This window comes from Sceloporus occidentalis, unplaced genomic scaffold, assembly GCF_023333645.1.
Source record: "Sceloporus occidentalis isolate IW3139 unplaced genomic scaffold, rSceOcc1.0.p SCAF_8, whole genome shotgun sequence".
Classification (NCBI taxonomy): domain Eukaryota; kingdom Metazoa; phylum Chordata; class Lepidosauria; order Squamata; family Phrynosomatidae; genus Sceloporus; species Sceloporus occidentalis.
In genome coordinates this window covers 27454538-27479850 of record NW_028316988.1, presented here as the reverse complement: position 1 = coordinate 27479850, position 25313 = coordinate 27454538, and the positions used below count along the sequence as shown (strand labels likewise).

The 25313-nt window shown below is 43.4% G+C and overlaps 1 protein-coding gene across 4 annotated transcripts in view; it reads left to right on the top strand.

The window, feature by feature from the left end:
- Positions 1-25313, top strand: part of STK11 (serine/threonine kinase 11) — a 65845-nt gene that overhangs the window by 11549 nt on the left and 28983 nt on the right. For all 4 annotated transcript variants that reach the window (XM_089535751.1, XM_089535754.1, XM_089535753.1 and 1 more), the window contains exons 2-6: positions 14971-15054; positions 16307-16396; positions 17336-17468; positions 18041-18177; positions 20841-20968. In XM_089535751.1, the coding sequence (XP_089391877.1) occupies positions 14971-15054; positions 16307-16396; positions 17336-17468; positions 18041-18177; positions 20841-20968 (572 nt within the window). The remainder of the gene's footprint in view (positions 1-14970; positions 15055-16306; positions 16397-17335; positions 17469-18040; positions 18178-20840; positions 20969-25313) is intronic.

Below are 25313 nucleotides of genomic sequence, written 5' to 3'. Positions count from 1 at the left end.
AATACTAACTCATGCTTCATGGGAAGAACTCTGTTACTTCATGAAGAGAATTATTCTGCCCTAGAGCTCCTCGTTTAAAGATATATAGAAAGTAAATGTAGCCATCTTTGTGATAAAGAAAAGTAATTGAGGACTGAGTTAATGTAATGTACAGTACCTTTCCTTGGCCAGAGTGAAAGGCACCAAAAAGGTGTGTAACCTTTTGGTTGCTACAGATCTCATTGCCAGGCAAGGTACTAGAAAATATACATTTGTGGAGAAGTGAGCATCTGGTAGTGTTGTGGTATCTTGAGAAGCAAAAAGGGTGAAAGGATCTGCAGACCTCCAGCTGCTTCAGGTCCCCTCCCTATTGGGAGAAAGGCCAGATATAAATCAAATATATAATGAAGAATAATAATACACTGGTGCATTATTACAGATGCTGTAAAGACTACTACTTCCATTAGCCCTGGCCCGTGGTGAGGAATGCTGGGAATTACAATCTGTTAACTTTTGAAGGACAGTGTTTTGCCTACCCATTCTGTTGCAGATAATATAGTGATAATGGGCTTCGCTTGGGAAAGAGAAACCTTTGGTCCTTTACTTCTGAAAATATAAAGCTGTGAACTTGAAATTGTCTCCTTCCTGGGCGCCTGGAAAGTAAAGGAAAGTGGGCAGTTTTTATATTAGCAAGTCTGGAGATAATTTTAAATGCTGGACCATTTAAACTTTATCTAGGCCAAGGGTTGGACATGCTATGGGACTCAAGGGAATGCAGTGTCCCATCATGGTAACCATTTTGGAGGTCTTGAATCTGAGGTTGGATGGGAAATGATGGACCTTAGGGACCCTTCCATCTCTAAGATTCTGTGATCTCTTGGTTTTGGAGGACCAGAAGTGACACTGCATTACTGTCAGCTGGCTTTGGGGGCTTGTTTCCCAAGTTTCTTATGCTATTTTGTGGTCTCACATAAACGGCATGTTAAGCATTCCAGAGCTGGTAGGACTATTTTCAGTCCAAAAAAAAGTGTAGTCCCCCCTCCTGCAGTTTTCAGTGGGTCGCAGGGGGCTTGGCAGGGTTAGTGCCTGGATCGCCACCTCCCTGGATCTCTTTAAAAAGAGGCTGAAGACCTTTTTGTTTCATCAAGCCTTCCCTGATGTTCCGTGATATGTGTGCCCCCCCCCCCGATATGATTAACATCTTCCAAGTATATTGCTGGCTTGGTTTAATGTTGATTTTATGTATACTGTGCACTGTTTTGTAAGTTTTAATTATCTATTGCAATTTTTATCTTGTATCGTTATTGCAGTTGTTGTACACCGCTGTGATCGAATGGAATAGCGGTATATAAATAAAATGTATTATTATTATTATCATTATTATTAGTGGGGATCTCAGGAGTTGCACAATTTGCATTTCTGTCCCTGTGGATGAAGGAGATAACACCCTAAGGGATAGCCTTCCAGCATCCTTTGGGTATAAAATACCTTTCTCTGGGCACTTGGGTTCTTTCTGCCTGGAGGACAGAGAAGCAGATCTTGGTTGTTCTCTCTGAGGCCTTTTTCCAGCATGGCCAGCAGTAGGGAGTAATAGGAGTTGTGCTGCAAAATATCTATTGTAAGGGAAGGCCCCTAATCCTTCAGCCCCCCCCCCCCAACTGAACATAACTTATTTATTTTTATAACATACTCAGTTAAATTTTGCTTCTTCGTGTGAAAAGCGGCATAAACCCGGCTTCAGTGGGAGGAAGTGAATGCAGTCTCGCTGTCTTTAGGTAGTATAAACTGAACAGAAGGAAACTATAAATAGGATTTTCCTTGATTAAATGTTACGTTGCCAGTCCCTGGGCGCCCTGAGCTCTACTTACTCTTGCTCTGGAATCTCTCACCTTCTTCATGTAAATAATAGCATGCATTTTTAATTTTTACAGCTTGGACCTTTGAGCTTTCCGCTCAAGGCACACTTCGAGTCGTGTTTGAGAGAGGGGTGTTTTGGCCTCTTTGCTGTTGCATAAGGGGCTGGATGGAATCAGCAATAACCTCAGGGCTAATCCAGCAGAATGAATTGGGTGGAATTTAGCAAGATGAGGTAGTGGGTAGAGTTCTCTTGGTTATGACAAAGCTCTCTTCTTGGCTGTGCAGATCTCAGGAGAGAGACTGAAGCAGTGTGTTATCAGTTGCTCTGCAGAGACTGCTGGCTGCTGCCCTTGTGCCCAGAGAGCATTCTGAAACTTGTTAACTGTCTGCCTGTATTTATAGACCACATTCCCCTTCCACCGTCAGACCCTCAATGACTTGGGGCAAATAGCAAAAGCAACAATGCAAACCTAGCAGGTAGAAGAAAATGTCATTGCCTTAGATGGTTGGTGCAGTTTTGTCATCCTTTGCTAGTTTAACATTGAGCCCCTAAGAGCAAGATCATCTAGGCTGGTCTTTCTAGCAGGCATTCAGGGGGAAGCTAGTGGGGGAGCCACCTTGGGTCCCATTCTTGCCCTCTGGCATTGCCTAGGGTGTCATGCACCTTTCGTTCTGACACTATCATTGTGTAATTCCCTAATGTATGGTTTCTGTCCCATTCTAAAATGTTGAAATGCCTTTTCTGAGCCTTAGTTATTGGGCCCACTGGGTCACCTTGGGCAGATTGTGCTCTCTCAGCTTCAGTGGAAGGCAGTGGCAAACCTTGCAGAGGAAACCCGTCAGTTGTGTATTCTTGCATGACTCTTTTGGTCCTTTCTAAGATTCTGTGAGGGGTTTTTTAAGGTTGCTTACATTGATTTTATGTCATCTATATACTGGAATTACAATACCGTATAGAAGCATACATGAATACAGTGAGCCCTCCACATTCACCATGGTTAGAGACACAGGGTCCCTGTAATAGTGAGGAACCTGCAAATAAAAATAATATTCTTTCTTTTTACCTGAGAGAACACCTTTCTAGGAATATATAGATCCTCCAGCGCAGGTCTATGGTCTACATCCACGAGAAGTTGACCATAGAATTGTGCTGGAGAACCAACAGATGCTTAGAGAAGTGTTCCTTCTAAGAATCTCTAGTCCTCCTATACAACTTCTGGAGAATGTTGGCCATAGAGTTATGTTGGAGGACCTAGAAATTCCTAGAAAGCACATATTTCAAGTCCTCCAATGATCAGATCCTCAAAAGTCAACGCTGCAAATGTGTGCAGATGTACAAGCTAAGCAGGACTGGGAAGAGTGGTTGGTGCTTTGACTCAGGTGCCTGCTGAGGATCCAAGCAGCCATTTCATAGACACTGCCTTGAAGTTTAAGCTGGAAGAAAGAGCTTGTATAAATACACGTTTTGAAAAAGTTCTTGACTTCAGCTATGCTGAGGGGACAGTATCTCTGGTGGAACAGTTGGGGTCAGCTTGCGCAAACATCAGTTTCTGCCAGGTAGCGGGAACTTTTGTCATCGCAGGAAGAGAAAAAAGTTTATTTTTCTTCTTTCTCAGCCCCACCCCTTTCCTTTCTTGCTGATCTGGCCATACAACTGTGTCTGGACCCCCGCCAAATTCCTGCATCCTGCCGTGTCATGGTGACAGTAAACAGAAAAGCCGAATCCCTGCATGAACCTGTCAGTGATAACAGGCCTGGTAGAGTACACAATGTCTCTCTTCCTCCCCTATTACAGAAAACAAGATCGTCACTAGAAAATGGTGGCTGAGCCTTAACTAGTCCCAAAGCAGAAGTTTTAAAGGAATTAGGGGTAGAGGCACATTAGGGGCAAGGACTAATGGGGTAAAGGGGATATTTTCCTTCCCTCTTCTTCCTGCATGAAAAACAATCTTCCTTTTACTTTGTAATGTGCTTTAAGGTCACATTGTTTGTGCATTCCAACTAGCTGAAAAGTTGATATATTTTTTTTGAAGTTACATTTCACCTTTTCCTCCATAGCAAGGGTGGTAATCATGTGTCCCATGGACCAAATGTCGCCCTCACGCCTCCCTTTGTGGCCCTTCCCTTCCCATTTGCTTGCTTGCAAATGGAAACAGCTATTCCTGGAAGCCTCAAGGATCTGTGGTGGTTTTATTTTAAATCAGAAGCATCCCCAAGCCCCCCTCCCCTCCATATGATCTCAGGTAATTTCTAGATTTGTATGTAGGATCCTGGGTCTTGAAGAAAAGTCTCTAAACCTTCAAGAGTTCGAGGTTGGGTCCAAGACACACTGCAGAAAGAATCCAGTTTGAGACCACTTTAACTGCCCTGGCTCAGTGCTAGGGAAACCTGAGAGCTGTAGTTTGTTATGGCACCAGAGCCCTCTGACAGAGAAGGCTAATGTCTCTTAAAACTACAGTTCCCCGAATTCTCTAGCATTAACCCAGGACAGTTAAAGTGGTTTCAAACTGGATTATTTCTAGGTTTTTGGACCTAGTTAGAGAAACTGGACAACCAGATCTTGCTGGACCTCATCCCTCCTCAGCCACAGCTAGTGTGGCCAAAGGGCTGGGAGATACAGGCTGAGGAAGTCCTGTCTCCTCCAATTCCTATTGAAAGGGAATTGAAGTGGCAGACATGGTTTCCCCTGTTCATTTTTATATTCACACCAACCCTGTGAGGTAGGTGAGGCTGACTAAGTGACTGGCTCAAGGTCAGTGAGTTTCTTGACCAGGTAAGGATTTGTACCTGGGTCTCCCCAGCTTAGTCTGATTATTCAATTCACTGCTTCAGGAAACAGGGTATAAAACTGTGGTTCCCAAACCTCAGTCTTCCAGATGTTTTGGACATTGGCTCCCAGAATTCCGGACCAGTGGCCAAACTGGCTAGGGCTTCTGGGAGTTGAGGTCCAAAACACCTGGAGGGCCAACATTTGGGAACCACTTAAAGCATTACTACCAGGGGTGATTAAAAAATAATTTTAAAATTGTATTTAAGTGGGATTTTAAAAAATTAAATGCGATTTCAAAGTGTTCTTAAAACAGTAGATGATGATGATGATGATGATGATGATGATGATGATGATGATGATGATGATAGGATTTATTTATATGCCGCCCAATCACTGGGAATCCGGGTGGCTTACAACAGAGGGGATAATAGACGGTTCCCTGCCTTCAGGCTTAAATGAATCTAGGACAAAGATAACATTGCCCTGTTACAGACTGCCAAAATAAAGCTGCTTCGGGTCTCTTTGGAGGTATGCTGTTTAAATGATGCATGTGTCCTAAGCGTCCGGAGGTCGCGCCAAAGCCACACTCCATTCCTAAGCACTGGAGTGCAGCTTTGGTGCAGCTTCCGGATTCTTAGGGTGCATGCATCATTTAAACAGCATACCTCCAAAGAGACCCGAAGCAGCTTTATTTTGGCAGTCTGTAACAGGCCATTATGAATGCATCTAAGGAAGTAGACTGAAGTCAACGAAAGCTCATGCTGCTAATTTCTTTCAGTGCGTCTCAAAGGTGCTACTACAAGGTCTCTCTACATACCGATTCTACAGACTAACATGGCTATATCTTTGAATTCTACCATTATGAATGCTAATTATACAACTTCTAATTACAGTATATAAATATGTTCATAGCAGTTTATTTGAGAACTTATTCTGCAGATGATATACACGAAGTACACACTCTAAGTGCAAAGATAGAGTAGGCTAGTGAAAACAGAATTTGAAGTGATGGAGTAGATCTGAACAAGGAGGAAGAAGCTGAATGTAAATGCCAGGAATCTCATTTTTTGATGAAAATTAATCTGAAGACAATTCAGAATAATTGCTTACTGTGTACCTACTCTTTAATGAAACCTACATCTTTGAATATGTATTAAGGTTATATTGGCAGGTGAAGACTTTCTTACTGCAATAGGCTTTTAAAACTGAATGTTTTTAAGGAGAGGGCTTTTAGGAGGAAGCTTGTAATGTTTAAATTGTACTCTTTTAACCTGTTTCTTATAATTAAGTTCAGGTTTTAAATGTATTTCTTTAATATTGTTACTAGGTTAATTCTGTTCTACTTTGGGTATGTTTTTAACCCAATTTTACAGACGCTCCTTTTTCGTGGGGGATCCGTTCCAAACCCCCTTGAGAATATGGAATTTTGCTTCTATTCAAGCCCCATTGTCTTGATTATAGACATGTCTCATTGTTTCCCCCGCCGTTCGTCCCTCACACACAAGCGAGGGACGCGGGTTTTAAAACCGCGAGAATGGAGGGAGGACTGTAATTTGTAAACTGCCTTGAGTCCCGAAAAGACGGTATAAATGCTGACAGTGGTGGTGGTGGCGATACCAGTGTTGTGTGCCGTCAAATCATTTCTGACATATAGGCCTGTTACAGACTGCCAAAATAAAGCTGCTTCGGGTCTCTTTGGAGGTATGCTATTTAAATGATGCCTGGGTCCTAAGAGTCCGGAGGTTGCACCAAAGCCACGCTCCATTCCTAAGCACCGGAGTGCAGCTTTTGGTTCAGCCTCCGGATCCTTAGGATGCATGCATCATTTAAACAGCATACCTCCAAAGAGATCCAAAGCAGCTTTATTTTGGCCGTCTGTAACAGGCCATAGTAACCCTAAGAAAACTCTATCATGGAGTTTTCTTGGAAAGATTTGTAAAGAGGAGGTTTGACTTGCCTTCCTTAGAGGCTGAGAGAATGTGACCTGACCAAGGCAATCCAGTGGTTTTCCATGGATGAGCTGAGAAGCACAATAGTGTACTTCTACTAAAAAGAATGACTAAATAGAGTTTTCCTCACCAGTATAAGGTATGATTTAAATCGTTAAAATTCTATCATTGAGAGAGATTATTTGAATCATCCCTGAAAGCAATTTGATTTTACTAAAATCAATTTGATTTTACTTAAATCAGCCAAGGTTCATCCATGTTGCTAGGATGGAAAATGCCACACTGTGTGGCTGTTCTTTGGACTACAACAACATGTTGTGCCCACTCTTTAAATCACCCACATTCAGAAAGACCCAAATCACAAAGCCGCCTGCTGCAAAACTAGCTGTCAGCTCTTCCACACTGCAGAAACAGAGCAGTTTGAGACCACTTTTATCTGCCACCACTTACCCTACGGAATCCTGGGATTTGTCATTTGATGTACTATTCATCCTGGCCTGTTGGAGAGCTCTGGTGCCTCACTAAACTACAAATCCCAGGATTCTGTAGGATAGAGTGAGAGCATTTAAAGTGGTGTCACACTGCTTTATTTGTGCAGTGTGGATACACCCTATGTGTGCATGGGAAAATCCTCAGTCTCCCAATCTCTCATTTCATCTCCTAATAAAGTCTTTCATGCCCATTGACCACAGTCTTTCTCCTTCCCCTCAAAAGACCACTATCTTTCCCTTCCTCCAGAGAAAAAGAGCGCTTGGCATTCCACCTGAGAGGCTTTGGAAGGGTTCCTGAACTGACCGCCGTGTCCCTCTCTTCCTGCACTTTTTCAGGAGGTGAGGAAGGGATGTAACCTTGGCAGCTGTCTTTGGGATTCGTCTTGCAGTAGCTTAGTTTTAGTTGTGGGATGCAGGCCTTCCAGTGCCATTTATGGGCTGCTTGTGCAGCGTATTCTACGGTCCTTGTTGCTTTGTGCTTGAGAAGGAGAAATCACTGCAAAAACAAGAACACTGCAGAAGCAAGAACTGAGTCCCAGTAGCCACTATGAGTCCGAATTTTGGGGGTAAAGCAGGGTACAAATAAACATAATAATAATGTTATAGCCGTGTTAGTCTGTAGAGTCAGTACATAGAGAGATCTTGTAGCACCTTTGAGACTAACTGAAAGAACGAAATTGGCAGCAGGAGTTTTAGTCTACAAAAACTCATGCTGCCAATTTCTTTCAGTTAGTCTCAAAGGGTGCTGCAAGATCTCTGTACTTGTTTTAACCTTGTAAGACTGTGTGCTTTTACTGGGACAGACAAAAGGAAGTCTTCACTGTATGCAGTTAGTGACAGTTCATATTCAGCTTTCTATTATCCTGGCTGGAAACAGCCACCTTCTCATTCTCATGAGGACTATATAGCTGTTTGAAACAAAACAAACCCAGAAATTCACAGGATTATGTCAAATGCCATGATTTGACTCTGCCTGTGCAGCTCTGAATACTTCTGTGGTTTCAAGCTGATAGCTTTAGACCATTTCTTTATTAGTGGAAACCATGAGCTGGCAATTTTTTGTGAAGGAATGCGTTGGGCTCATTTTGTAAAATGGCGTTGCATTGCAGCAATTGTAGGGAGGTTAGGAAATACTCCAGGAAGGTCTTTTGTGATGACATTGAATGTTTGCAGTTTCTTTCATCGCCACAGTTTAGCGTAAATCTGTGCGCTGCTTGCAGACCTTGGGTACCCAATGTGTAGCCTAAAAGCCCCTCAAACCCACCCGAACCCTGCAATTTAAAAAAAGAAATTCAGAACTGATTTGGTTGTGATTATTTTGCCCCCAGTCCACCCTAAATCTCCCGAAACCACATAAAATACAGAGGTTTGCGCTGCTAACCCCCAGCCCCAAACTTTGCCAGAACAGGAAGAAGAAAAAGAAGAAGAATTAAATGAGCCAAAATGGCAGTTTGTTGGGCGCAGGAAGGAAAAATGACCCCTGCTGTGTTTGCCATTGCCCGCCTCTGGTGTATATGGTTTGAGCAAACTTGCTGCCTAGTTTCCATTGCAAGAATATTACTTAATTTCACCTGAAGTGACATCAGCACTTTTACCATTTTTCTTTTGATAAGTGTTGCAGGCCAATGTGGGTTCCCATGGTCAAATGGTCAGTGTGTCCACACACAGTCTGAATATTCTACCACTTGTAAGCAGTGCTGGAAGCGAAATTGGTGACCTAGTTGACTTCCTTAGGTCCCATACAGACTGGCCAAAATAAAGCTGCTTCGGGTCACTTTGGAGGTATGCTGTTTCAATGATGCATACGTCCTAAGAGTCCAGAAGCTGTGCCAAATCTGTGCTCTAGTCCTTAGGACTGGAGCATGGCTTTGGCATGGCTTCCGGCCTCTTAGGACGCATGCATCATTGAAACAGCATACCTCCAAAGTGACCCAAAGCAGCTTTATTTTGGCCAGTCTGTAAGGGGCCTATGTAACACAGAAAAAGGATTGACTGTAACAATGCTTATTAAGATGGTCTGATGTGAATTTCTTGCAGGGTTGCCCCCAACCATATGTCAGGAACTGGCACCATATTTGTGCCCATTGACTTGGTTGTTGTGTGCCTTCAAGTTACAGTATTTCCAACTTATGACAACCCTAAGGCGAACCTATCATGCGGTTTTCTTGGCAAGATTTGTTCAGAGGAGATTTACCATTGCCTTCCTCTGGGGCTGAGAGAGATTATTTGCCCGAGGTTATCCAGTGGGTTTCATAGCTAAGGTGGGAATCAAACCCTGGTCTCCAGAGTCATAGTCCAACACTCAAACCATTGTGCTACAACAGTTTCTTGCTTTCCTGGAAACTTGCTGTGAATTGGCAGCCAGTAGCTTGCAGACTGGCACTGGTCCATGGACCACCACATTGGGTACCACTGAATTTTAGTACCAACACATCTCTTTTCATGGTGATGTTGGTAGAAAAGGTCCTCCTTCATCCCTTCCTTGTGGGTGGCAGAGACTAAACAGTCACTCAACCAAATACAACCTGTCTGTTACAAGAAAAGAGATTCTACCTCAGCATTAGGAAGAATGTCCTGAGGATAATAGCCATTTGACTGTTGAAGTCGCTGCCTCAGAAAGTGGTGGAGTCTCCTTTTTTTCCCCCTTGGCTAAATGGCCATCTGTTGGAGGTGCTTTGATTGTGTATTCCTGCATGGCAGAATGAGGTTGGACTTTATTGGCCCTGATTCTATGATTCTATTCTATGATTCTCTCTGTTAGTTATTTGTGACCAAACAGTCAGCTTTTCAACACCTTCTCTGTCTGGTCACCAGGAGGAGGATCTTACTGACCATAGATGACTACACTGAGTGGCTGTATTCGGAAGCCCAGCCTGAACTCCTGATGTTCCTTGTTCTGGTATTGCAGCAATATGCTTGTTTTGCTGCTGGAGGCCTTCCCCCCTTTTCTTTCACACAAGCTGTGACATCCATTAAGAAGACTTTTGAACTCCTGTGCAAAGCCAGAAGAATGAAACCCCCCTCCTCCCCACACATTTTATGTCTTGCGCTTGTCGCATCCCCCCTGTAGCGGAAGGTGCTGAGTGCAGTGACGAATCCAGAGCCACTCTTTTGTCTCTTGGGTGCGCGTGTAGCACTGCGTGTATTCCTTGCAGTGCTGCTGCTGTATTTAAACAGGTGATTCATGGCTCCTTTGGCAGACTCTTTGCAGCTCTTCTGGCTGGCCTTCCCTTTTATGGCTCTAACCTGTACTGCTGTAACATGATACTGTTTGGACCGGACAATGTGCTGTGCCATTGAAGCTTGTTTGCTGTTCTGCAGAATCACAGTGAAAGGGTTATAGGGACACATTTTACAGTAAACCAAGTGCCCAGTTTGAACTTGGTGTCTTAAAATGATAAAATCATAGAGTTGGAAGATTTACTGTTTTATATAAGAGACACCATTTTCTGTGCCATTATATAATGGGACTTGAGCATCCATGGTTTTTGATATCCACAGGGGGTCCTGGAACCAAACCCCAAGCACCCAATGTACACAACTAAACCACTCTCCAGTGATGACCATCTAACCTCTGTTCAAAGAATGAGAGTCCACCACTCTCTGAGGTCATCTATTCCACTGTTTAGTAGCTCTTGCCATCAAGAAGTTCTTCCTAATGGATTATCTTTTGACTCCATTTGTTCATCTTCTAGTCTCTGTTGCAACATAAAACAAACTCATCCCATCTTCCATATGACATCCCTTCAGAGATCTTCTCAATCTGGTCTTCGTAATGTCATCTCATTATCTCTCTGGTCAAGTACAGTGGTCAAGAGATGGAAATAATTCCCACATTTCCCAGTGATATTTCCTATAAATAGACTGACACTGGTTACTGAGTCTGGTCACGGGATGAAATGGACCTCATTTGCAGGGTGTGATGTCTTTGCCACCAGTTGATCTGTGCCTCCTTTTTCTTTTCCTCTCTTGCCTGCCCCCCCCCCCCAGCCCTTGTGTTGTTTCTGAGCTTCTCCATCCTAAAGGGAGAGACAATTTCCCCTGAGTACTTATGGTTGCAATGCAGCTCTTTTAAAAAAGGAAGAGGAAACGCTATCATGCCATCTGCCATTCTGTATTTTACTGCATCTACTTTTGGTCCCAGTTCGTTCATTTCAAATGACTCCTTAGGTCCCAAGAGATTGATAGCATGTGCTTCTCTGTTATGTCTGCATAAATCCAAACAAAATGAGCCTGACTTGTTTATAGTTAGAAGCACCTGTCTCCGGAAAGGCAGCATCAAATACCTGGGACTGTGGACAGCCCTTAAATAAAGGAGTCTTTAATGGTCTTCTGGAGGATGACAAAGTCAGGCCATTGGATTTTCTAGCAGGAGTGTGGAGTCTGAATTGGAAGTGATTTTGCATGGAGTCGGAATAGGTAGAAATGTCCGAACTCAAGCTTCAACTTAAATGCTTACTATTTAAAGTACTATGACAATATATGGTGAATTTATCATTTTATACTTAAAAATTATTAAATGCCTTGTTGGTTGCATATTTACTTGCAAAGGAATTTAGGCAAGTCTTCTTGTTGAGAAATTTTAATCAAATAAATCCATTTTATGTTCTATTAGTCTAAGTCCCACTCAGCCATAGAACCTCTCTAGGTGACCCTGGGCAAGTCACACACTCTCAGCCTCGGAGGTGGCACTGGCAAATCCCCTCAAAAGGGACGTGCCAAGAAACCCCCATGATAGGTTTGCCTTAGGATTGCTATAAATCGGAAATGACTTGATATATGTTGTAGCGTGCCTTCAAGTCATTTCCGATTTATAGCAATCCTAAGGCAAACCTGTCATGGGGGTTTCTTGGCACGTTCCATCTCCAGCAGTAGTGGGCAAAGTGTGGTCTTCGGTTTGCGTGAGACCCTCCCAATGGAGGGGGGAAGTTTTTCTCGCATGGCAGGAGGGGGGGGTCAGACTGGATGGTGCTTGTGGTCTCTTCGAACCTACGATTCCTGTGGTGATGATTAAAATGCCTTGTGCTACCATTTTACAAGAGTAAATTTGTTCTGACTCGGGTGGATCATTGAGGATCTACTTGATACTTTCTGATGGCAATGCCGAGGCAACTGAAGCATGGACCTTTATGTGTTTAATTTTATCCTTTTCTCCTGGCATGGGATTGAAACAAAATACAATGAAAACAATATAGCAAACTTTTTAAAAAACTCAATCCTATTAAAACACTTAAAGTACCTATAAGACATGAGATCAAGGTGTTCCATTAAAAGAACCTTCTGCCACACCCAGTTAAAGACCACAGGCCTGTTTAAATTTTTAAAAATTGTATAGGCTGGCAAAAAAGAGACCAAAAAAGGGGGCAACCTAGCCTTCCTTGACAGTGGGGTCTAAGTCTGCAAGTCGCGTTGATGATTCCTGGAAGTTTCTTATTTATTTGTAGGGTCACCATAAATTGAAGTTGACAACAGCAACAACACCACCTGTAGATTGCCTGTCCCTTTTCCGCAGCATCCTCCCCGGAACTGCCAACCTGGGAGAGCAGTGAGTTTTTTGGCCGTAGCTGTGTCCTGTGAGGCAAAGCACAGGGAGTGAGGAGCGCCGTGTCCTAAAAAAAGACAACGAATTTCCCAAAGGAACAGTCTGTCCCCTCACTCTGTGTGTCTCTTTCCTTCTTTTTGGCAGCTGGGAGAGTGTCCTCACTTCCTTTGCCTCTCTCTTCCTCGCTTTCTCTACATGCCAGCGGAGTCCCCCGATCAGCTGTTCTTTCCTTAACTGACGCAGTGTCTACCAGAGCTGTTCTTCCTGTTTTTGAGCTTGTAGAACAATATGAGGAGGGGAGGAGGGTGCATATGTGTGTGTATGAGAGAGAAGGGTGAGAAGAATTGCCAGGAGCTGTCAGCTTGGGATCCAGAAGGCATGGCACACACTTACAGGCCAGTGTATTGGCACTGGAAATCAAAGTATTCCTTTACTTTGGAGTCCAGATGTGCATTTCTGTGCAAGGATCCCAATGTCGTTGGGGGTTACTACTGTTTCCTTTTTACAGACAGGACTGTGAGACTGTGAATTTAGAACTTTCCACATTTGAGGGAACCACATTGCCTTTCAGTGACAGAGAATTATTTGTTATTGTGTGTCTCTAAGCGGAATCTGACTTAGGGATGTAGGGTTTTCTTGGCAAGGTTTATTCAGTGGGGTGTTTGCAATTGCCTTCATCTTTGGCAGAGAGTGTGTAACTTACCCAGAGTCACCCAGTGAGTTTCCATGATCTAAAACCCTAGTCCCAACACTTATACCATTACACCTGCTGATACTATACATGAGTCAGTCAGGGGATCAGTTATATCTTGCCTTTCCTGTCATGGACAAGTATGTGGTTTTACTATTCCCTGTTTTATCCTCCCAGTAACCCTCTGAGGTAGGTCAGGGTAAGAGAGAGGATGGTAGGCCCAAAGTGAATCCCATAGCTCAGTGGGAACTGAATCAGGATCTCCGAAGTCCCAGTCTTAACCACTATATCGCACTGCTCTTTCTCCATGGTACATGTGTGTGTGACCAGCCCAAGGTCATCTAGTGTACTTCTTGGCTGCACAGGGATTTGAACCCAGGTCATCTCATTCTTTGTCCAACCTCTCCTTTGTCATTAGTGACTGCTTGTTTGGAGCTTCTGAGAGTTTTAGCACTAAGGCTAAGGCACTAAGGCACAAGCTTCCTGCTCCTGCAATGCAAAAGGACGTTGTAACAAATGCTTGAAAAAGATGATGTGATAGAAGTAGCTTTTTTGTTTGGATTTGGCCATAGTCAAAAGCTACAGAACCTCTCAGCTTGAGGGAGGCAAATGCAGTTTCAGAGTAATTTATGGGAATGGTATTTCAGTAGTGGGTGGATGCAAAGGCAAAAGGGATAGGGGCTGAAAATGTATTTCAGCTTCAAGCTCTTACTGCCTGACCTTTAACCTTTCAGAAGTTGAGCTGGCGGGACAGGATACAAAAGCTGAAAAACCACACCTGTGATGGTGTCATGTGGAAAAAAGTTGGAAGGGATTTCAAAGTTCATCTAATCCAAACCATTGCTAGGCGGTAATACACAGCTAGAGCAAACCCCAAGAGTTGGCCATCCAATTTCTGTTTAAAAACCTCCACTTCCTTCTGAGGCTGTCTATTCTATTAAACAGCTCTTACCTGAAGAGCATCTACCTAATTGAAGTGTGAAATTATTGGTTCATGTCCCAGTTTCTAGAGTGGCAGGAAACAAACTCCCTTCCTCTTCTACATGGCATTCCTTCAGATATTTAAAGGTGAATGCCATGTTTCTTCTCATTCTCCTCTTCTCCATGCGAAATATGCCGAGCTCCTGAAGTAATTCCTCAAAGCGCTTAGATTCCAACCTTGGTTGCTCTCCTCTGGACTCACTCCAGCTGCTCAATGTCCTTTTCGAACTGTGGTGTCCAGAACTGGACACAGAACTTGGAGTGAGGTGTGACCAAAAGTATAATAGAGTAAAACTACTACTTCTCATGATCTGGACAATAAAAATAACAGCCATCTCAGAAATCCAAGAGGGGCAGAGCAAGAGGTCCCACAACTTCTACATAGCGGTGTCACTGCAGTTAAATAACATGAGGATTAACGGACAGTACTTGACCAACTAGCAGCATGCAAAGACGAACTGGTATAGGTGTGAACAATACCAGGTAAGAAACCTGAGCAACCTTGAGAAGACGCAAACACTGTTGGAATAAGGATGGAGAGCTTCTTGAGATTATGCCGGCTGTAAAACAGCCACCAAAGAAAGAACGGTATCAACTGGGTTTATTTCTAAACTGAAGGAATGTATTTTGCTGTAGTCAGTTGTTACAGCTGACAGAGTGGTTTGTTTGATTTGATATGATCGTCTCTATTTTTCTCTTCTCTTTTCCAGGGAAATACAACTCCTACGTCGGTTACGGCATAAAAACGTCATCCAGCTTGTTGACGTGTTGTACAATGAAGAGAAGCAGAAGATATATCCTTGCTTTATGTCCTGTCACAGAATTCTTCAAAAAGAAGATCCAAGTTTTCTTCTCTTCCCTCAGTATTCAGTGATTCCTTGTGGTTATAAGGACCCTCCATCTCTGTATAAGAACGCTGCCTTTATATCAGGTCACACTGTTGGTCCCTGGTGGCTGAGTCCTTTTTACTGACAGCAGCTCTCTCCACAGCAGAGTCCTTTTCCTCCTAATGGTGAGCCGCTTCCATGAGAGAAGCTGGGAGTCAAAGCTGCAGAATGTACAGGCTGCCTTGCTTACATGTCGCCTTCCACAGCCTGTTGTTTAGAACCATGAGAACATAGGACTTTATATTTAAGGGAAGGACTTAGTTCCATGACACAGCACATAGTTTGTGTGTAGAAGGCCCAAGGTTCAGTTCTCTGCATCTCCATTTCATAGAATCATAGAGTTGGAAGGGCCATCCATTCCAAGCCCCTGCCCTGCAGGAAGACATAAAAAGAGAACTGACAGATGGTCATCTCGCTTCTGTCTCCAAAGGAGACTACCACAATCTGAGGCAGTGTGTTCCATTTAAAACAGACAACAGATTTCAAAGAGATTGCCATGTTAATTTGCTTTAGCATAAAAAGACAACAATCCAGTAACATCTTTGAGATGGAGAAGGAGATATTTCTAGCATCAAGCTTTTGAGGACATAGTCCAGAGTGGAAGTCATGGGGAAAATCCTTCTTCCCTGATGAATTGCTGTCAGCCAGTACAAGCTTAGACAGACCTGGAATGTTAAATCTCCAAAGTGGGTGATGTCCATAGAAGCGTATTCTAGAAATCCCCCTGGTTGATCTCAAAAGTGCTACTGGATTATTTATATCATCAAATAGAATATTATGGGGAAAGACCTTTTCTCCACCAAGGATCCTGTAGAGCTGAGGACAGAGCAGACAAAACTTGGCTAGATCAGTAGCGTGCCCTAGTATAATGGTGTTTTCCAGTTTAAATCAGCCATTGGTTCAGTAGCATGAAGAATGGCTTCTTAGGGTGTATCCACACTGCAGAAATAAAGTAATTTATAGTGATGGGATTTATAGTAGAGCTGTCTGAAAGACCAAGCTAAATACCTCAACAAACTGTGATGATGAAGCAATCAAGATCTTAAAAGTCAGGGAGGTTCATATAGAGATGCTGACTTTCAGATCATCTAGGCTGAGATCTCAGGCAGTATGTGATACTAAGTCGTACCCAGAGTATTTCCTTAACTCTGCCTCTCACGTATATGGTGATGGAATACTGTGTGTGTGGCATGCAGGAGATGTTGGACAGTGTCCCTGAAAAAAAGTTTCCAGTTTTTCAAGCGCACGGGTAAGTAAGCCAGGAGAAGGTGTCACTCAGTCCTCATCTGTCAGAACAGCAGTCTGAATATCCAATCCTCAAGGGGCCACAGTTTAGTCCTCTGGGCTTCCCTGCAACACCATGCTCTGTTTGTATCATAATATTGTTGAGTGGCTTTCCAGCAGTTGTGCCCCCCATTACAAAATGTTGAAATCCCTTTCCTGAGATTTAGTTACTGACAGTTACTTTCAATTCAAATATACTTGTGTTTTTGGCCCCAGCCTTTTAATATTTGTCCCCCACGCTCAAGTGAACTTAACTGAAATTGAATTCTGCTCTGAGACTGTAAAAGTTTGCCTACCTTTGTATGAAAGAGATTACCTACCTTTGTGTCTCCATCTGTGGAGCCACCTCATGTCTTTTTCTACATCTTCTTTCTATTTCCTTATCACATACACACCCCTGGACACACCTTCCTAATGCCAGTCTTTTCCAAAAACTAGACACTTCAGGCACTATAGAACAGTTGAAATTTGACTTGACGGCAAATAACAACCACCACCATCACATAGTTTCCCCAGCAGTCTCCTATCCTGGGTTTAGCCAGACGAGTGTAGTGTCATTGAGGAGGTTTCAGCTTTTCCCCATATATTATGGCAAGAGGTGGCATCAGAACTGGGCTTTGGGGGAAAGCCTCTAGATCTATCACTTGGTTTCCTTTATACTGGATGACTCCCATCCCCCTATATCAGAGGTGGACAAAGTATGCCCTGCATGTGGCTCATCAGATTGTTTTAAAATGGCCCAGGGAAGGGGCTAAAAACATGGCAAAAATGCCCCTGCAGCTGCTAGTGTGTGCTGGAGGCATTTGGGAGTCCCACCTCTGCCCTGCATCACACTCGATCTTAATATATGTTTCTTCATCCTTTAATTCTGATTCTTTTTTTCTTTCCCTCCTCCCTATTATAGGTATTTTTGCCAGCTGATAGATGGCTTGGAATATCTGCACAGCCAAGGCATCGTTCACAAAGATATTAAACCAGGGAACCTCTTGCTCACAACCAATGGGACGCTGAAGATATCGGATCTGGGCGTGGCAGAGGTATGATTTGACCTCATGAGATAGGCCTCAAAGCCCTCCTGTAAGTTCTGTGCCCACAGTAGTGGCTCGAAAACTGGCAGCCACTAATCTGGAAGCCTTTTGGCGGGTGGGGAGGATAGACCTATATATTTATTTAGTATATACTCTCCCGTTCTCCTAATATGGGGTGACTCAGACTGAAATGAAAAACAGCTTTTTTCACCCCTCAGAAAAAGCAAAGGGTTAATATGATTGCACTCTTCAAATTCCTCAAGAGGTTTCACAGAGAGGGATAGACCTATTCCTTTTGTTGGATTTTTGGGGGACCTAATGACTGAAGCCTTCAGGTAGAAAGCAGGTTTGCTTCCAAAACTGGATCTTAATAGATTTGGCCAGTCAGGAGGCTGACTATTTCTTGAGGGCATCCTGAAAATTGTGCCAAGGCCACTCAACAGCATCTCTGAGCTGCTCCATTGGGGTTTTGTACTCTGCATTATGTGTGATTTATTAGGTGCAGTGGAATCCTGGATTTCCTGTTCAATCCACACACTGAAAGGACCCAAATGCCAATCTATCTTTATTGTCTTCTGTAGGCATTGCACCCGTTCGCAGAGGACGACATGTGCCGAACAAGCCAGGGCTCACCCGCTTTTCAGCCGCCAGAAATCGCCAATGGCCTCGATACCTTTTCAGGCTTCAAAGTGGATATTTGGTCTGCAGGTGTCACACTGTAAGTACACAGGACCAGGGAATGGGTCTTGAATCTCAGGGATGGAGATGGGTCGGTGATAGTGGCAGTGTTGGGGCAGGTTTGGCACCAGGAGGCAGAATCCTAGGATGACTGCTAGGGCTGCCCTTGGCCCACTTTTCTGACGCTCCCTGTGTTACGACTGAAGAGATTTATTGTAGTAGTGGGAACTTTGGCAGACTAGAACCTATTAGTTTCATAGAAGTCGGGGGCAGATAACCAAGGTGGTAAAAATTAACATGTGGCATTGTTTTGCACAGAAAACAGTATTTTCTGTACACCAAGTAGCATTTTCTGCACATGAAATAATATTCCTGCATAGAATATTATTTTTCCTACACAAAACATTGTGTGCAAGTTTTGCGCAGTGTAAACCCTAAACTGCAGAGATTTTTTAACAGCTCAGAATTTTCCTTGTTTTCCACTTGACAAAGAGGTTTTTTACCACCTTCTGGTGTTGTTCTTACTGGCTTATACACCAGTTTACAAATCGAATCCAAGGTGTAGCGTTCCTACTGAAACCTGAATTAACTCTAGAACAGTTCTAGATTAACCCGATATCGTTTCTACTATGATTCGAATCTGATTTGATTTATAACATTTAATCCGGGTCAGAGGCCTATAAACCGGCATAAAAAAATAGAAGGGTTACCCCTAGGGTTATCCCTTGATTTGGGATAGGAATCGGAGTATTTAAATAGGAACGTTTCGGCCTTTGAATCGGGTCAACTGGATGGGAGGAGCGGAGCACGATGGGCTGGCCTGGGGTGTCACCCTCTTTGGTCTCTTTCTGCATTGCCAGCACCATTTTCTTCCATTCGCATAGACTTTACCCCGGTGGATTGCAACCTCCCCTCTGTGTGAGGAGAGCCATTGAACACCATTTGTAACGGAGAGAGGCTGGATGCACAGCGATCTGGGGGGAAATAGAGCCTTTCCTTCTCTTTCCCAAACGGAATCTGGGGAGACATAGGAAACCCTGGATGTGTGTGTGTGTGTGTGTATTCCAACCCTGGGCTTTGGATGCAGAGTCTCTACCCACTTAAACCCACTGCCTTCTCTTCCTTGATCCGATTTTCCAACCCTGGGCTTTGGATGCAGAGTCTCTACCCACTTAAACCCATTGCCTTCTCCTCCTTGATCCGATTTGACAAACACACACACACACACACACACACACACACTATAGATAGATAGACAGACAGACAGACAGACAGACACGCACATGTTTATATATGAATACTCACACACACACATGCATATATATAAACACATACACACACAAACATATAGATATATACATACATACATATTTGTGTTTGTGTGTTTGCACACATGTATATATATGCATATGAATGTATATTTGTGTGTGTGTGTGTGTGTGTGTGTGTGTGTGTGTGTGTGTGTATTTCTAAGGTAAATTATAAAGTAACAACTTTTTTTAATTTATGAAAAAAACCTCATCTGTAGTTCAAAACCCACTGTAGAAATAATACAGTTTGAGACTCCTTAACCTGCCCTGGCTCAATATTAAGGAATTATGGGAACTGTTGTGTTTGTGAGACATTTATCCTCCTCTGCCAGAGAGTGCTGGTGTCATAATAAACTACCATTCCCAGGATTCCCTAGCACTGAGTTATGGCAGTTAATATTGGGAGACACAGAAGAGGACGAATAAGGCTCCTTCTTGTCTGGGGAGACGCAACAGAAGAGCCTCGTATGCAGACGATTTTCATTGGCTGCCGCCCCTCCAAAAAAAATCACTCCCCAAATCTCCAAGCCAGAAGGATGACTGCTTTGCTAGAGGAACTTCCCCCAGCCTCTCTGGGGTCTTTCTTCCAAGGCAGCCAAGCAGAAGTGCTTTGGGAAGGCAGTTTTCTCTCTCCCTCAACCATCCTTCCCCACGAATAACAAAAGTAAGAGAGACCGGAAATTACAGGACTCGGAGCTTAGGCTCATAGGCACTTTAAGTGCCTCCTCATTGGCTCTTTTAAAAATAATGCAAAATTTAAAACAAATTAAAAACGGTCAGGTAGTGGGAATGCAGGTACAGGATACATCGGTGCATGTTACTCCGAATTATTGTGACATCATGATGACGTCGCTTTGATTGACAGCCGAAACAAGTGAATGTGAACGAAAAAGTAACAGAACCGGTTTAAATATACACCAATTCATCCATGAATGGGAACGAAACCAGGACAATTACAGCGAATCAAAATAAAACGTTAAATAAATGGGAACGATGAAGATAAAGCGATTTGAAAAGCGGGATAAAACTCGCTGTATTTTGGGTTGCTTTATAATGAACCGCTGTATTTAAAATCGTTGTAAATCGCAAGTGGGAACACCCCCTCTGAATATTTTCTACTATGCTTTCCATGAGGGGTGCCATAAGCTGGAAAGAACTTGAAGCACACAACAACAGCAACAACAATGCTTTTGATCCCTCTGTTGAGCTACCTTTGTCATGTTTGTAGCCCCCCAGGGGGCTCATTTTAGGCCGAGGAGAAGCATTTCTAACAACAGGAAGTTAACAGAAATGACTTCTATTGATTTCTCATTTTATAAAGGCTGGACCTTTTAACTACATTTCTTTTTGTTTCCTTGCTCAACGTTGTACCCTTTTCCTTCTTCTTTTGCAGGTACAATATAACGACTGGCCTTTATCCCTTTGAGGGTGATAATATTTATAAGTTATTTGAAAACATTGGGAAAGGGGACTATACGATTCCAGAGGATTGTGGCCCTCCGCTCTCAGATCTGCTTAGAGGTGAGTGCCCCATTGTTGAAGGACAAGCAGTTTGCATTGGAGAAAAGGCCCTCCTCTACCCTTCCCAAATATGTGCTTTGTTTTTCTCAACCAGTAAATATCAGTGGATAAGTTTTCTGAACATTCATAAGTAGTTTAGGAAAAGTATGGTCCATTTGTGGCCCTCCAGATGTTTGTGTAACTGCATTGCCTCTCTTTCCTTGCCATGGGTACACTTAAGTAGGGCTGATAGAAAATTTTACCTCCAAACTATGCAGAGCCCCCAACACATGTGACTATACCCTCACAAGCACCCTAGAACTCAGTACTAATCACATTTTCCTCTGCAGTCACTATCAAAATGACAACCAAATTGCCATTTTAAGAAGGGCCACAGAGGGAAATGGAGATAATTTGGGCTTCCTTGTGAGATGGAAAAGACTAATGGACTAGTGGGAGTAGTTCTCAGCCTTGACCATTTCCTACAACACTTGTGGGGTGGCTTGTGGAAGGACCTGCTCTTCCCAGTTAGTTGTCCACCCCTGTGCTACGTCATTAAATGCTGTGGGGGAGAGTCTAAGGCAGATAGATAGGGAAAAATCCAAAAGGAGAACAACTCTTGATTGGAAGAGGAAAAAAAGTTTTTAGAAAGAAATACACACCCTGCTGTTTCTTGAGACACGTAAGAAGTGTTCTCCAGACCAGGGCCTTCTACATGTGTTGGACTACAATTCCCATCCCTCCTGGTTCAGCTGAGTGGAGAATGAGATGAGATGAAGTGGTGGAAGATCCAGAAATTGTGGAGGCCCCAGGTTCTAGATGACAGCCAGAGTATATGCCCTGTTCTAGAGCCCTAGAACCAGACTTATTTCAGAAGGACTTCAATTCCTAATTGCAAGCCCTAGGTGGTGCTGTAGGCATCACTTCTCTGCATTTGAGGCCTGAAAAGGCCAAAACTGCATGTTTAAAGAGATTTTGCTAGGCACTGAAGCTTGTTTCCTTCCCCAGATCCCATCTCTGAGTGCCTGCCACCCTCTTCCCCTCCATCCCAGCACAGCCATGTACTGGCTGTTTTGATTCAGTATTAGCTATACTTTCATCTTTGATTTTGAGAAATTGACAGTTTATTGTGCCAAATAAAACTGGTTAGTATTTAAGTGTCATGCTGCACTTGGTAGGTTTTGCTTTTGGGGAAATTTCTTCTCAGTTTTTACTTGAAACTGTTCTCTGAGCAATTGGTGTCTGTTCTCTCTTGTCTGTTTTTATTTTTAGAACTCGCACCCACCTTGTCTGAAATGCTTGAGTGGGTAATGCATTGAAATTATGCCTCTGTGCTTCAGATAAAGTACAACATGAGCTTCCCATGGCTCTGAGTTGTTGATGATAACTCTTCTTTCATTCCACCATTTTAAGATACTTTTTTTATGAATATGCGAGACAGGGCCTGCTTAGCGGCAGCTTCCAGACAGTAGAACTTGCTTCCAACAGCAAAAAAGATACCTTGGAGTCGGTATCAGATAGGAGATTAAAAAAAAAATTGGAAGCAATATTAGGCTTTAGACAAAGCAAGATAGAGACCAAAAAATACTTTATTTCATGTATTTTATCCGCCTTTTCCCTAAGGCCGAATCCACAGTTCTCTATCGCCCTTTATCCTCATGACAGTGCTGTGAGGTAAGCTAGGCTGGGATATTAGCTCATATATCCTATGCAGTGGTGGCTGGCTGGAGGCTTGAACCCTAGTTCATTGTTGTGTATCTTCAAGTCATTTCCGACATATGGCAACCCTGAGAGAAGATCACAAGATTTTCTGGGACTCACCCACGGTCACAGTGGGTTTCCATGGCTGTGGGGAATTGAACCCTGGTCTCCAGAGTCATAATCCAACATTCAAACTATCCTTATGTTTGCCTGTCACTGTCCCTCAGTTTCTAAGTTGGTGACCTCCACTGGGGGATAATGAGAATTATAGTTCAAGACATTCATCAGTGCTGAGTTGGGGAAAACTGGGGAGAGGTCACAGGACTCTGTTGCAGTAAAGTCCTCTTAGAAAAGGCTGCCTACTGTATCTTGGTGTGAGTCAATGGTCTGAATTGGTCTCCTCCACTTCTTTTAGTCAGCTTACACTGGAGGGGAGTGGGTGATTCCTCTTTGGCTTGGAGCATTCAGTCCTACCCAATGTGGAGACACACTGGAATTACTCATGCTCATGCTGCCTGCCACATTATCCATGCATGACTCAATGCTCTGGGCTGCTTGCCTCTGTCCTTTTGGGAGGTATTCCCTGATCAGTGACTCGTGCAGATACATAGGGGTGGGTTGCTCTTGAAAGCACAACAATCTTTTGCCATATCCATTCATACACATACACACATTTTTATGCATTTTCAACCTTTTCCAGCTGTGAGGGTGGATAGTGTCTTCAATTTTAAACCAGAGAAATTCCTCAAAAGGTTGACAAATGCTGATGGGGAGTGGTGGGTGCAGCTCTTCCAGTTGGTACAATTGGACTACCATCTGCTCTCTGAATTCTATGAAGCTAGGAGTAATGGGAATTGTAAGCCAAGAACATTGGCGAACCTGGGGCAGGCAAGTTGGATGAGCTGAACTTTGTGTCTGTAAGAGCTATTCAGGAGTGGAATGAGCTGCCTTGGGGTGGTGAATTCTCTCTTTTTTTGGAGGTCTTTAAAATGGTGGCCATATTTCAAGAGTGCTGTAGTTGAATATTCTTGCATGGCAAGGGGTTGGAATAGATGGCCCTTGCAATCCCTTCCAGCTCTGTCGTCCTATGAGTCTGTGCGATGAGGGTCTGCAAGTATGAGCCTTCTGGAGGTGATGCTATAGCACTGAGTTTTCCCCCCAAGTTGAGTTGAAAGTTTTTGCTACCTTTCAAGCATGTGGTGGTGGAAGAAAAAGAAGGAAAACCTCTTCAATTAGTCTTCATGCATGTGTTTCTGTTAAATACCTAAATAGATATAAATACCTAAATAAAAATAAATAAATAAAATAAACATTTCTGCAAGCATTTGAAATTTTGTACATTGTGGCCTAAACATCCTAAAGGTTTCAGATCTCATCTGATCTTAGAAACTAAGCAAGAGCAGGCCTACTTAGTGTTGGATGCGAGGCCATCAAGGAGTATTAGGTGCTGTAGGCTATATTTCAGAGGAAGGAACTAGCAGAACCACCTCTGACTATTCCTTGTCTTAAAAAAAAACCCTGTGAAATTCATAGGGTCGCTGTAAGTGGACGGGTGACTTGCAAGCACATAAACACACAGAGGTAGCAGCTGGTGAGGTTCTACAAGTCAGCTTCGAACAGCAGGGGGCTGTCGTTGTGCATCAAGCCTATAACTGGGCCTCTCGGCCCTCGGCCAGCTTCCCTTCCGTTTACTCCCCCGCCATGGGGCTTTATCCTGTCCCTGTCCCGCCTCACTTGGCCTGGATCAGAGAGCGCAATTGGGTTTAGAAACTGTTTCTCGCTCTGTCCTCCTCCCAAGCTACCCTCGAGCAGCACAAACTATAATAATGAAAGGTGTGTCAGGCGGAAGCCAGAGCCGGGTGCTGGGAAGATCAAAGCTATCTCGCTGCCCGAATTGACATGTGGGAAGATACTGACGCCAGAAACAGGTCCTGGCAAATGCCTAGCCCCATGGCAAAAACCTGGTCAGTTGGCTGACCTATTTGTGGTTGGATCTTTTTAAAACACACACACACACACCTGAATTTATTAGAAAACTGTCAGAAACAGTATATAAGAATAACAAAACAGTAACCTGCTGAATTGTTTTTAAAAAACCAAAAGCCACCAGTAACAACTGTGTATGAGAGCCAGCATGGCATAGTGATTTGAGTGTTGGACTATGACTTTGGAGACCAGTATTCAATTCCCAGCTTGGCAGTGAAACCCACTGGCTGACTTTGGGCAAGTCCCATGCTCTCAGCCTAAGGGAAAGGCAATGGCAAACCTTCTCTGAACAAGTCTTGCCAAGAAAATTTCACAATAGGGTCGCCTTAGGGTGGCCATAAGTCAGAAACGACTTGGAGGCATACATCACCAAGAACAAAACAACAGTGTGCATCCTGGTATACTTAGTGATACCTCAACCCTGCCTTCACAGTTAAAACACAATAAGTTATAATATTAAAACATAGATCATCATATTAACAGCTGAATTGAAAGCATAGAACAATCAAGCTGGAGGACTGTAAGAGCCAACTAATCTAACCCCCAGCCATATAGAAATGCACAACTAACGCTGTGCTGGGAGATGGCCATCCAGCCTCCAGAAAATAGTCTTCCACCCTCCAAGGCAGTCTTTTCCACACTTGAACAGCCCCTACAGTTGACAACTTAAAAACTCTTC